This window comes from Rhodamnia argentea, chromosome 2 (assembly GCF_020921035.1).
Source record: "Rhodamnia argentea isolate NSW1041297 chromosome 2, ASM2092103v1, whole genome shotgun sequence".
NCBI classification, from domain to species: domain Eukaryota; kingdom Viridiplantae; phylum Streptophyta; class Magnoliopsida; order Myrtales; family Myrtaceae; genus Rhodamnia; species Rhodamnia argentea.
The window spans coordinates 28,098,141-28,112,000 of record NC_063151.1 but is presented as its reverse complement, the minus strand read 5'-3'; the positions used below and the strand labels follow the sequence as shown (position 1 = coordinate 28,112,000).

The 13,860-nt window shown below is 42.2% G+C and overlaps 2 protein-coding genes and 1 pseudogene across 2 annotated transcripts; 1 reads left to right on the top strand and 2 right to left on the bottom strand.

The window, feature by feature from the left end:
• Positions 1-1,091: 1,091 nt before the first annotated feature.
• On the top strand, positions 1,092-2,045 carry LOC115754791 (ethylene-responsive transcription factor ERF069-like). Its single transcript, XM_030693963.2, has one exon. It carries the CDS (start codon positions 1,193-1,195, stop codon positions 1,847-1,849), a length of 657 nt encoding a protein of 218 aa, XP_030549823.2. The 5' UTR covers positions 1,092-1,192; the 3' UTR covers positions 1,850-2,045.
• A 2,640-nt stretch (positions 2,046-4,685) lies between these two features.
• LOC115754789 (vicilin-like seed storage protein At2g18540) lies at positions 4,686-10,109 on the bottom strand. The gene is made up of 10 exons (XM_048273525.1): positions 10,008-10,109; positions 8,615-8,937; positions 8,487-8,582; positions 7,133-7,178; positions 6,468-6,517; positions 6,315-6,356; positions 6,013-6,126; positions 5,356-5,434; positions 5,172-5,243; positions 4,686-5,087 (listed from the first exon to the last, which is right to left on the bottom strand). Exons 1-10 carry the CDS (start codon positions 10,107-10,109, stop codon positions 5,040-5,042), a joined length of 972 nt encoding a protein of 323 aa, XP_048129482.1. The 3' UTR covers positions 4,686-5,039.
• Positions 9,662-13,263, bottom strand: LOC115754740 (annotated as a pseudogene).
• Positions 13,264-13,860: the final 597 nt, after the last annotated feature.

The following is a 13,860-nucleotide window of genomic DNA, read 5'->3' as shown; positions in this document are numbered from 1 at the left end:
TTATTGAGTGTTGTGTTATTAATCGCGCACGTGCATGATAATGGTTAGAATTAAAATTTCCCAAGGGCACTTGCTAAATATTATTGAATATAAAGAGAAAAGGCACTGTAAAGGTGTTAAAACTTATTTAGCGTAATCAATTCCACAATATATCTAGTTCGCAGATCTACCCACAATAGATTAGTAATGACTCTTCATTGAATTAGTAGTTCATTATTATTTTTCCTTTTCAGTAGTTCACATCGAGAGACATAACTCTTGTTGGTGGAGAGCCTAAAGCAAGCTCCTAGCACGACTCGATGAGTACTATACCACCTCATGAATTAGTGCTCCTAAGTTTTCTCCTAATGTTTTCTTCCCAGTAGAAATTCATCATCGAGAGATCCCCCCCCTTAGGGGGTTTTTTTTTTTTCTCTCTTAAACCTTTTAAGATCTTGCTTAGAACGATCGCAACACCACTGTGAATCTACAGGTCCGACCAAACGGTGAAAATCGATGTATATTTCCAATGATGTCCTAGCGCATTTCCCATATCGCTTTAAGGCTCACTTCCAAGTCTCGTGCGCGACACGTGCGCAAATGCAAGCCTTTCTCGTTACTCTCGAGCACTGAATACAGTTTTTCTTTTCCTTTTGTGTCCGTGAAGACAGAGAATGGTGTTTTTATGCAAGCAACCGGTACACTTGTTACTAGAAAACAGTTTTGGACAACCCGTGAAAATTGCTCTGTTTCTTCCATCGACGCCCCTTCTTTTGAGTTTTTAAGTATTGGAGACATGACGTTTCCTCATATAAAAAGGAAGCAGCCGTTCGCTTTGTTTCTTTCGTCAATTCAGGCCCAATTTCGAAACGGGCCTAAAAAAAATAATATTCCCTTTCCGGATGCGGCTAAACCGAATCGCATCACGAGGCCCAATTTTGCCGCCACTTTGTTTTGAGCCCAGATTTTAGTATTTTAGTATTTTATACGGGCGGGGCGACGTCGTTTCGGCCGCGCGGTGGATATTCTCGCTACGGATGCGAAAAATTCCTCAACCGACGTGGCACCAAATTTGTCAGCTTCTGTTTTTTTTTAATCGCCCTAAAATTCAAATCCCCCAATTGAGAAAATTTGGAACCCTAACCCTAATTCCACCGATCGTGTCCCTCTCTCTCTCTCTCTCTCTCTCTCTCTCCGATTCACCAAACTTTTGATGGCAACTTCACCTCAATCCACCACCGCAACCACCGCCGCAACCACCACGACGAAGACTACTGTGACGACTCTCTCTTCCTCCTCCGTGATCGACGCCCCTTGCGGTAAGCGCCACAAGCCCTCCCCTTTGAACCTGGTCGAGTCGGACTCCACCATCTCCACCGATGACAGCTCCAACTCGGCGCCGATCGCCGACAAGAAGAGCGGCGTCCGGGTCGTGCGCATCTCCGTCACCGACAGCGACGCCACCGACTCCTCCAGCGACGAGGAGGTCGAGGAGCGGTCGAAGTCGCACCCCAGCCGCAAGGTCAAGCGCTACGTTAACGAGATCAGGATCGAGCCGCCGCGACCGGAATTCCAGCCAATTGCGGTCGCGGCGGCGAAGAGCACGGTGGAGACTGCGGGATCGAGGAAGTATCGGGGCGTGAGGCGGAGGCCGTGGGGGAGGTGGGTGGCGGAGATAAGGGACGGGAGGCTGAGGCAGTGGCTGGGTACGTATGACACCGCGGAGGAGGCCGCGATGGTGTACGACAGGGCCGCGCTTCGTCTTCGCGGCCCTGACGCCCCAACTAACTTCTCCAAGCAGGAATGCGGTCTTTCGCAGCATGCTGTTCTGCCTTTTAAGAAGAACAAGCTGTACAGATGTTGTGCTTGATTCGATTCGATCTTTTCTTTCCCTTTTTTGACTTGTAATTATGCTGACCGGGGAGTAGGTAGATTGATTTGGTTACGTGCTTCTGCATGTTTCGTGTACATGGTGTTTCCCGTGTGTTGATATTCACATGGATTGTTGTATATCGATGGTATTGTGGGTTCTCTTTTATTCTATGCATCCTTTTTTCTTGGTCTCATGTGCTCTTTGCGTATTTCTATCGGAAACTCTTGCTCTCTCTCCATGATCTGATTGATTACGATGTTTCTGATGCTATCTGTTTATACTTAGTTCGCTCTGCTAGGTAAGCTTCTTGCAGACATTCTTAGGTGATCAAGATCTAAGGTAAGGGATAGTGGTTGTGAAGAAACTTGTTTTCTTGTTCTTCTTGTTCCCCTGGGGACTCATTCATGTTTGTTAAGGTATTAGATGAGCTTGACAAGCGACAATATTTTGAATAGCTGAATTGACGAGGATTTGCAGCGAACATACATGCAGATGTCAGACCACATATGGTAATTTGCTTTTTGGCTGCATTCAGTTTGCATATGGTACCTATGCCACGGAATTTGAAACGTCGTGTTCTTTAAAAGGTTTTACTTTGAGAAATAAAGGAGTCGAGCCATATGTCACATTTCTTGGCTAGCTTAGGAAATGCCTGGAGATGGCAGCATTCTTTCGTTGGTTCAATAAGTCAATAAATGGTTTGGGCTTATGAGTCTATGAGGTGTGTTAGTGCATTGATGTACCGGATCAGGTTGTCTCTTACGATGGCAGCCTAAATTGGGATTTCTTAGTATCTGATTGGTCGGGAAAGGATTATTTTCTGTTTATAGTAGAAGTTGAGGAATCTATTACTCTAACGGAAAGAGCTTGTTCTTGCATATTTTTGCAGGTTTTCCATCTACCATGGTAGTTAAGCCGTATATAGTAGAAGTTAAGGAATATATTACCCAATGGAAAGAGCTTCTTCTTGCATATTTTGCAGGTTTTCTGTGAACCATAGTAGGTGCTTGAGGCACATGTAGAAGATTTTCCCTGCCTGCAGCACGCACGCATTGCCGGGGTGGTCAATGCACCTAAAATGTGGTAAACCTTCTTTGCGACGGTGGATCGATCTGACGTGTTTTTCACATTTACAGTGATTTGCAAACAGAAGGGACATTTTTTTTCTACATTTTAGGTCATTGCCCCACTCTGGGGCATGATACATGGGCGTATAGAACACCTTGCACAGCAGAAAATCCACACTGGTCTGTGGTAAATGAGCTTGGGATGAGATATTCATACGAGCAAGGAGCTCCCCGGATTTGCAATGCTGGTGCTTCCTGCAAGCAACTTAGGATTAGGTGCTTATGACATTTAGAAGGGGTTGTCAATTTGAGTTTGTATTTTGTTTGGTAGACGTGGCTCCTTCAGAACTTGAAAGCCCCTCATGTGCAGCCTGAAATTATCTCTACCATTTCTTTAGCTTTAACAGAGATGTTTGGACTTGGCATTGCTGAATTGACATTTAGGTCCTTGTTTTGCTGTGCGGATGCTGAGGTTGTGATGCTGCAACATGATCTGCTGAAGGCGATGCAAACCGACCTTAATGCCTGTGAGGATATGGCTTTGTCAACTGCACTTCTGTTAGTGTTTGCTTGGTAGGGACACGAAGGTAGGAAGGTGACAATCTTATATCGACATCGACTCTAGAAAAATGGTCTTGATCTTCTAAAAAGATTTGGTTGCATGGATATGTACTTAGAGAAGTTGAAACTCATCAGCATCTCTCTCTCCCCTAGGGGAAATCTTTCCTCTTTTTTTTCGGCTGTTTAAGCTACAAAAGAAGCGGATGGAAATGATGTTAAAATAGTGGGAATTACTTCCGTGCGGGCCCCCAATTCCTTTACTTTAAAAGTGGAGAGAGATGGAAAATGCTGGCCATATTCTTTCAAGATTGCCCTTACTCTGTTTAAGAGCGAAAGTGATGAAAGATGATCAAGCATATTCACGAAATTAATTTCCCATCTCATCAATGTCACTCTACGTGCATCCAAACGCAGGAATTTTTAGCTTTCTTTCTTTTCTCTCCATTTCCAGATCACCAAGCACTGTTTAAGGAACTTTCAACTAAACATCTGGTTCTGGAGGCAACTCTTTGTATCTTTATTTCCCCTCCTCTCTTTCCAGCGTTTGCGTTGATCAAGCGAAGTAAAGCGAAGGAAAACTGGGAAATGCTTGTTCAGTTCGGCATAAAGAAGCCACGAGGGCAGCGAGTGGATTGTGTAAAAAAAAGGGTTTTTTCCCCGGATAAGTTGGTACTTCTTAATTTCTTTTCGGATAAACAAATAGAAGGATCGAGTATGCTTTCAGAGTTTTTCAATCTACCGCGGCCGTATTGAGCCTATTGACCCCTCTGAATGATCGAGATGCGTTTAACAAACTGAGTCAGTTTAGCCGAGTAAAAGCGGATTTCAATCTCTAAAAAGCATGGCAAGAGGAAAAATGCGCCTCCTGTCCATTCTTCCTTTGTATGGTGTCGTGCGCACATCAAACCCCGTTCAAAGTTTGATTAGATCTGGAGCATCTAGCCCCAAGTGCCCAGTAGTTACAACGGATACCTGTTTTCTTTCGTTTGCAACTTCAAATTCTCCAGCTAGAGAGGAGCTTGCGGCGCATTGAATTCTCTCCGCACGTTCTCGTTGCCCATTCCAAAGGCAAAACCTAGAATTCCAATACCTGGTGTCCCGTCACTTTCTGAGCACCAATTCTTTGCCATGACAAAGGTCTGATGCTGGTCCACCGTAGCATCCTTCCTTCTCAACTTTCATATGGTCACATGCAATGGTACGAATAAGAAAAAGAGCCTCCCACATCTGTTGTGCACCGGCTGGCCGTCATAATGCCAGGTACATCATATCACGTTAACAAGAGTTACTTTCTCTTCTTGCAAATGTCTTTTACTTAGCACCAAAAGAATCAAAGACCTCAAAGTCGACATTTTAAGGGTACATAAGAACAAAGCAGTTGGAGACGAAGCAAGACCTGCAATTACACAATACTTTGTAGATCCAAGAGCTGACCTCTCATCTGCAAAAATGTGAGGTGATGCTGGCTGATGCATCAAGCGGTAACCTCACAAGAAGAGAGTTTCAAACACATAGTCTCATCACTATCCAGGACAGGGGCGAAGCCTGGGCACGATGCATCACATGGCGATGTTTGGATCCAGTCTTCTCTGAATGGCAGCAGCAGCCTACAATGCGAGTTATCGCCATTTCCAAAGTTAGGCACTAAAGGAAACATAACCAATCACAGACTGAAAAATATGTAAATTCACCTCAAAGTTGCCAAGCTTATATTGGTAGGCCATCTCTTCCCTCAATAAAGCCTGTTCTTTCATTGCTTGTGCCTGGTATCCAGAATCAAATTAATCAATTAATAAAGTTGGAAATTGCAATCGCTGTAGAACCACAGAGACATAATCAGACTAACTGGAGCTAGATAAGGAGTTATGAACTCACCATTCCACCCTGCATCGAAACCTTCAATGCTTCAACCTCCTGCTCTTTTTGCCTTTCACGTTCTAGCAGCAGTTCTTGCCTGGAAAGGAGGGAAAAAGACAGAAAGGTGATTGATTGAAGTGAGAAAGGCTACACCTAGGTGGAAAGATCTAAGTGGTCTGACAAAGACTTTAGGTTTTTCAATATGGCCTACTTCTTCACATACCCTCAGAGAGTTTGCTGCTCAACCATTCATCTTTCAGTAATCATACCCCTATAATTACTCTAGCAAAATGTACCGATATGCCCCAAACCACAAAGCAAGTTGCTTGTACTCTGTTTGAGAGCATAGGTGCCACTATGACAGAACCATCTTATCTACTCCATGATAAGGATGATCGTCGAATTCAAGTCACTACTAGGACATGTATCAAAGCAGGTTTTCATGTCTTGGTAATCTTTTTTCCACTTCCAAGCCAGTTGATCATATGAAGGTGCCACATATTCCACTAGATCTCAGGATTCATCTTTTCATATACTCTTTTGAAGACGACATATGGATAATCCCATCGATTACAGAAAATGTTGAGGCCATAATTAATTAATGATATTTCCATCTTTCCTAAAGAGCAGCAACGCATATATCCATTCTATCTAGCTTGCAGTGGAAGGACATACCGACGCTGTTCTTCATCATTGAAAACTGTGCGTTCTTTGGAAATAACCTTCTTGAGACCCTTTTTCATCTCCTTTTCCATTTGGTGTCGGTGATAAGCATCGAGGTCATAATACCTGCAATCAAACACAAGGGAATATGACTTAAAACTCATTGAGTAATGTATAGGCACTGAATAATGAGAAAAGCACCTCCATGATAATAAGTCAAAACATCAGGAATAATATGGTTAGGTTAAACAAAAACTGCAATTATAATGAAAATAAAAGCTATTATATCACAAGAAAAACCCAAGAAGTCTTACTTTTTAGAAGGGAAGGTAGCAGTGTTATGATCTTCCATAAACCTACAAAATAAGTCCATGTATCTTAAATAATGGCAAACTAGTTGGGAGAAAAAAGGATGTGTTTGGAAAAAAATAAGATTCATGTCATCAATAAATAAAGTATGTACGCACTCTTTAAACATCTGTTTCTCTTCCCAGTTAGCCAGGCTTTCCAGGTTCACCTGCAATGCAATGCAAGCAATCAAAATGTGCATAAATGATGTGACTACACTTCAATGATAAATATTACTTACTTCCAAAAGCACAAAAATACGCAATTGAGAAAACTTATTTCCTGAAAAGCTGCCCATGTCAGATGACTTGGTTGCTGTGGACAATAGAGATGAAGGAAAAGTTCTAGGGACGCCAACAGCAAAAAGCTTACATAGCCTTCATTTTTTGTTTACTATTTAATTTGGGCGTGGGTACTATTTACCTCAATAAATGGGCGAATGTAGCCAGTAAAAAAGTCTGTCTTCAAGTTCAATTTTTTTTGTTCCATAAGAATCAACAAAAGTCAAGAGCTTTGGCACTATGTAAAGCTTGAATACATAAAGCTCTTTGGGCAAAAGAATGATTTGGATATGTGCATCAGTTAGGTTCTATTGGGAAAAGAGAGAGGGAGAAAAAGGGGGGTGGTTGTTTGGGGTTTTGTCGCAGAATGTTGCACCCACCTAAAAAAAGCACGACCATTGTCTTATTCAGGATTTACATATGTCATGGGCAGTCTACAGACACATGCATCTATCTGGTAGGAATAATAGAATACGGAAGCGAAATGAACCAGAAGGAAGTACCTGTTTTACTTCTGCTAACCAAGCAGTGAACTCAGGACGTTTATTCCTGCAGCAATTTATTGTCCATGCATTAGAACAAGATCAATAAATGCATAGAAGTTAAGCATTCAGAACCTGGAACATACAAGATAAGGGTGACAAAATTAATAAACCATGTGAATCCGTGGTTGTAGAAAGCATATCTTGACAGGTGGCCCTTCCAGTTTAACATGTAAAAAGTTGTAAATTATTGCTAAAGAGAGTTTTATACTGAGTTATGAAATAAACACAAGTTCCAACTTTCATAGGAATCAGAGGTTTCCACCAGAACCTGTGACCTTGTGGTAGGGTTGCCCCACCGAAAGGAATATTTTCCCATCCAATCTCAGGAAAGAAATATAAAAGAACAGATAAATTTTTAACTTACATTTACCCAACCTAAACTTCCATTTATCAATGGCATTCAATCCCTAAACAGGTTTTTAAAGATATCCAGTCCAATATTGTCTCATTTCGTATGCTTTGTTGCTAGGAGTCAGATAGTCCACTGATGCATCTCCAACAGAATTTGTTAACCACAAATTCTGGCTGTCTGTCACATAAAATTTATCAAGTCCATCAAGTCTCAACACCTGATAAGAATGGATAGAGACGAGCCAACTGTAAAGCACTGGTAAAGTCATCTGGGTTGCATAACATGGTTTATAGAAGGAAAAAAAGTGGAAAGAGTGAGTATCTTTCTGACTTGTGTTGTGATCCCTAAGACAAACTAAAGCAGCATAACTATTATATCAAACCCTGTGGTCGTTCCAGATAAAGATGAAATATGCAGTGACATTCTAAACTCGATCATCTATTAAGCAGGCCTGGAAGCATTATTTTGTCATGCTGTCATTGACTATAAGAGACACTAACTGAATCTAACTGCTAATGGCAGAAAGAAGTCTCTTCATCTCCAACAGCGTAAGACGATTCTTTCACTTTTTCAAGCAAAAGGACACAAATATTATCACAAGATGAAAGCATAAAGTGGAACAAACAGCAAGTGGCAAACAATTACAGTCTGCAGTCCGCCGCTATTGACATGGCCGTCTCAAAAACAGATTACAATACTTCACTTTGTGTTCATCTTCTTCTTGACCACTCGTGCTGAAATAATTCACCCAATACCAACAACTTATTCAATGAGGTTACCTCATTCACATGGTAAACATTCATCGTCTATGAAATAGAAAATGAGAAGTCCACAGTTGATCGGCAAACGCATGGAAGATATGCTCAACAAGACAGCAACTTTTTCCCCTTCTAGCATCAATAAAGAGGCGTGAAATAGCACAAGAAATTGAGTTTCGACCATGGAAGATAGAATCATTACCACATATCGGTTTCTCTGATAATCCCGTATTTTCCCCAGGAGTTGGTCACTGCACCAGTTTTACCTCTCTCTGCTCTCTCCTTCTCTTTACTCTTCTTCCTATCTTTCTTCTTCTTCTTCTTCTTCTTCTCTCTTCCTCTTCTTCATCGTCTCTCTTTCTCCTCCTCCTCTTCTCCTTGTCTCTCTTCCTCCTCTTCCTCTCGTTCTCCTCCTCTCTCCTCCTCCTCTCTCTCCTCTTCCTCCTCCTCCTCGCCTCTTCACTCTCGCTCACTGAATCCGAACCCTCCGATTCCGATTCGGAACCGGCATCCTCCGAGCTCGAATCATCCGCACCTGACTCACTACTGTACCGTCGCCGTGACCTCCTCCTCTTCGTCTTGTCGCTCTTCCCGCGTTTCCTCTCCTCAATCTCCTCCGAATCCGAGCCCCCCTGTTTTTCTCTTTCTTCCTGCTGGATTTACCTTCTCCACTCCCCAAGTCGGAGCTCCCTCTCGATTTCTTGCTGGTCTCGGAGCTCTCTCGCATTCTAACGTCGGTATCGCGAGCTTCTCGGGATTTTCCCTTGGATTTTCTCTCTTCTTCCTCGGACGAGTAGTCTGGTCTTTCTCGCATTTTCTCTTGGTTCATCTGGCTCCGGCGATTTTCTGGGAAAGGAAGAGGAAAGAAAAAAGGAATCGGGCCCTCCTTGAATTGGAGCCTTTGGAGGGTTTATTCAAAGAGCCAATGAGTCGAGCCCCGGCAATTACAGGGCCAACAAGTCACTTGTCTCTTACCCATATATTTTCCCTTAATTACATTACGTGCCACCGGTTGGCGGTTTATAGTTTGTTGATAAGTCAATCTTAATCGAGGTTAGTGATTGATAACCACAATTTATTAATCATTGGCTTCCCGAATACTAAACTAAAATTTAGTGTCAGATTGATTGTGCAGAGGACAGAAAGGTAAGAACTTCAAAAGAACTGTCAATAAATTCGCAAAGACGTTTCCGTAGCTTTGGACTCTAGGGGGAAGTAGAGACAAAGGGGAAATTGGGATGGTAATTTTGTAATTTCGAGTGCAATTTAATTTTATTTGTTGCTTTTTTTTTTTTTTTTTGGCCCAGGATTAGTTTTATTAGTTCAAGAACCAAACATTGGCTTTCACAACGTACAATTCAGCTATCCAGCTCAAAATTGAACAAAGAGAAAAGAAATCAGCAAGATTTGCATCAAACTACAGTCATGTAACTATGGGCAATGAGAAGAAATGGAGAAAGAGAAGTAATCTTGAAGTCCGCTGAATCTATTCAGGGAACAAGAAGTAACCCCACACCATCCATATCATTCACTTGAAACAAAAAGGAAAACTAAGACAATAGGGAAGTGATTGAAACAAGGGTCTTTTTCCCCCACTGTCCTTCCCACGAATTCCTGTGTCTTGCGCTCTCTTCTTCTATGGCCAGTGCATTGCATCAAAACCCTAGCCTTTCTCTGCCGCTATCTTGGCATTTCGTGGCGCATGTTTTCAGAGTCATGGAACAGTCTCCTGCATCGGATACACATAAGCAAAAGCTAATACTGACCGTCGCTTCTCTTTCACACTTCCATCCAAGAATAGAGTAGGAATGTTTTCCCGCGTCATCACTCACCAATTACAACTTGGAAAGGCAGTGAATGTGAAGTGGGCTGCAAGCGTTGTGAGGTCAGGGACGAAGCAGTAGCAAAGGAAGTGGGCAGCAATGCTTTATATAACTGCTTTTAGGAATAGAGGTTCATCCTCTAGCCTGTGAGGAAAAAAGGGCTCTTGAAGAAAGAGGAGTAGGGGACGACCCCCGGCAACAAAGTCCCCAGCAAAAGCAAAACTAAAAGTGCTACACCAGAGAGAAAGAAAAGCCCAGACATTTTCCAGGAACAGGCACTCTTTTTCTCGGCTCACAACGGGATACCCAAATGTTGAACGTCAACAAGTAGATTCAAAGATACACAACCCGATTTTTCTGAATCCTGAAGGCAACTGTTCTGTTTAACAGATCCAACCTTTTTCCTTTTGAAGGTTCTCCTCTTGCATAATATCCTCATTGGAGCCATCAGCACTGACTGTCTCCTGCAGATTAATCGCCTTTTGATCGAAGCATGGTACAGTGTTCAATGAACTGAGGAAGGATTCTACTTCACTTGCTCTGTTCACCTTAACCCAATTCAGTATGATTGAGACCACCTGGTTTTTGGGTTCCCATGCTTCGCTTTGGGATTGTAAAGCCAGGGCTTCTTTCATGCTCTCAAAAGCCTTCTCCATGTTATCCTTGTCTACATAGCCTGCCGCAACAATGGACCAACTATTTGGTATGGGAGTCTTCCCTTGCTTGATAATGCCACGTAGCATTTGCTCAGCCTTTTCCGGCCATCCCTTCTGACAGTATCCAATAAGGAGAGTATTTGGCACGCGGAAATCGTAGAATTCACAAGACGCTTCCCATTCAAGAAGCAATTTCTCAGCCTCTTCAATCTCCCCGAGCTTCACCAAGGAACCTAGCATTGTAATATGATCTTTGTTAGACTGCCTCTTGCGCTTTGCTTTTCTAAGGGCCCACAACCTCTTCACTTCCTTGCAGTTCCCAAGACTTGCATAGAGTGAAATTAAATGGTTATACCCAGGTGAGTGTCTTTGCACATTCTCTTCACATTTTCTCAGATAAAACAGAGCTTTTTCTTTGATGCCAGCTTTTATGAAATGATTAGCCACAACTGCATAAGTGGGCCAGTCCACGGCCACATGCTGGAGGCGCTCCATTTCTTTCAGAAGATCCTCCATATTATCCAGATCAGATCTTGCACCGTAAGAATTCAAGCAAATTCTGTAGCTGAAGTTATCAGGAGAAATATTAGCTTCCTTCATTTCTGAAAGCACGTTGGGAACCTTTTCGAGCTGGCCAATGTTTGTGTAGAGGCACATTTCACAATTGTATGTCAGAGAAGTCGAAGCATAACCCATCTCCTTCATTTTTTGGAGAAGGGAAAGAGATTTATCAGTAGCGCATTCCCTGACATAACAATTCAGAAGAGCACCATATGTTTTCTCGACTTTGTCTTGATCCCTTAAGCTATTAAAATAGCTTTCTGCAACATCCAGCCCTTGAACTTTACCAATTAGATCTAGCTTCAGAGCATGGTCAGCAGGTGTTGATAACCCTTCTGTCTTGCTGCTCATCCACTCAGAAACCTGTAAGGTGAGAAAGAAAAATCATGTACGGAAGAAATTGTTGATGGCCAAACCCAAAACTCAGCATCTCTCACGAGCTGCAACATTCCAAAAACTTCTGCATATGCAAGGAGAATGTGTGAATCACTTTGTGCTACGCACAGGGAGAGCAAAGTCCATTGTGGTTGATGATAAATGGATAATACCAATTTTTACAAAAAGAGAAACAAAGAGGCAATGAGAATAATCCTCTGTAAACCACAGTGGTGTCCTCAGAAAATGATGCTAATTCGGATAGCTGGTTAGTGCTCAATCTATTTTAGGAAGTCACAATAAACGCGATCTCTAGCTTCATCTGCTTATTTGTCCTAGAGTTCAAAGGTTGACCTTACTAGAGAGTGAGAGGCAGTTCATGAACTGTCTAGCCTCTCATCTAAAACCTGTTATCTTGGACAAAAGACATGTTGGTGTACTCTCGAAACATGGCATTTCCGTCCAATAAAGCTAATCACCACGCCGATCCGGATGGCCTAACATTGGGGTTTCCATGACATGCTTACCATTACTCAAATCGGGCCGTCCAAATGAAAATGGACGGCCTAATTTGAGAGAGGGTTAGGATTCAAAATTTTTCAAAACCCAAAAAAATTCCCGCCCAAATTTTTCCCTCCCCCTCAACAAATGAAGTGGCCCATTCTCGGCCGTCCATTTTCATTTGGACAGCCTGATTTGAGTAATGGTAAGCATGTCACGAAAACCCCAATGTTAAGCGATCCAAATCCTCACCACGCGGCACACGTTACAATTTACAGATTTCCTTTTCTCCTTTCAAAGTGACAACATGTGGCATGTAAGATTGGCTTGGGTGAACATGAACCGATCATTACTCAGCGAGGATCTAAACATTTCTCGACAATCATGGAAACATCAAACAGGTGCTCACTAGAAAGGAGAGCATGAGAACGAACTCTCTAGCACTCCATTAAATAAATCTTAACAAATTATAAAACTAAAATGTATGTGCATTCACCTGTCAAAATGTTTATGTTACAAAAAGTTTCAAGTGTTTCGAACAAAAAAAAAAAAAATCAGTGCAGACAGTCCCTTGATCAGCAAGTATTAACCATTACTTTCCTGCACTTTCTCACGAGCAAGAGCTACCCATCGCTTTATCAATGGAAAATGGCATAAATTGGAAGAAAAAAACAAATAAGAAGAGAGAGAGAGAAGTCACCTGAAGGGCATGAGTATACCGTCTCCGAGATCGGAGGTCGCGAATGATGCGCTTGATGTCAAGGCCCTTGACTTTGTTGCCCTCTTCAACCCATTTATCAAGAACCGGCACGACGCTCTGATTCGGGTCGCCAATTGGACTGATTCGTAGAGAAGAGGTCCTTCTTGACGAACCTTCCGTAGGCGGAGTACGACCTCATCAAGAACGTGTCGATTCTCGAAGGGTTCCGACGACTTTTCAGGACATTGAAGAAGGATCTTAAGGCCATCACTGCAAGAGTTGGGAATCGGGTAGGGGCTTTACGAGACTGAAGCTTTGCTCCGGCCAAGGGTTTAACCTTGACCAGGAGAGGTTTGACGAAAGACAAAAAAAGGTAAAAATTGTGCTTTTGACCTTGTACTGTGGGCTGTTCTTCATTTTGATCCATATCTACTTCCGGTTTGTTCATTTTAGTCCTTGATCCCAGTATATTGCTTCCAAATTCGTCCCCCAGCAGGTACCGCATTCTCATTCTGGCAGGTTTTAGGGGACCAAAATGAAAACATCCAAAAGAACAAGGTGTATTTATCCCTCCTAGAATATCATTCATCGCTTGCCGGGTTCATCAAGAAAGGCTCGATCCGCTACCCAGTATGCGAAACATCGTCATTTTTCGGACCATTTAATCGGATTTAAAGCTCAAAATGTCTCCAATCAATTAGCTCCATCCTAAAATATTTTTCATCTCATAAAAAATTTTAACTTTTTTTCCAATCCCAATTTTATCCTAAACTTTCTTTTTCTCGTAAAAAAGTCATCAATTTTTGGTTTGATCTCAATTCCATTCTTATTTTTTTTTTTTTTTAAAAAAACCATCAATTTTAACTTGAGTCCCAAATTTGTCTCCATTAATCTTCATTCCAAATTCACCCTTTGTGATATGGCATTTTTACGTTATTGTTTTAGTTTTTCCCCAAATTT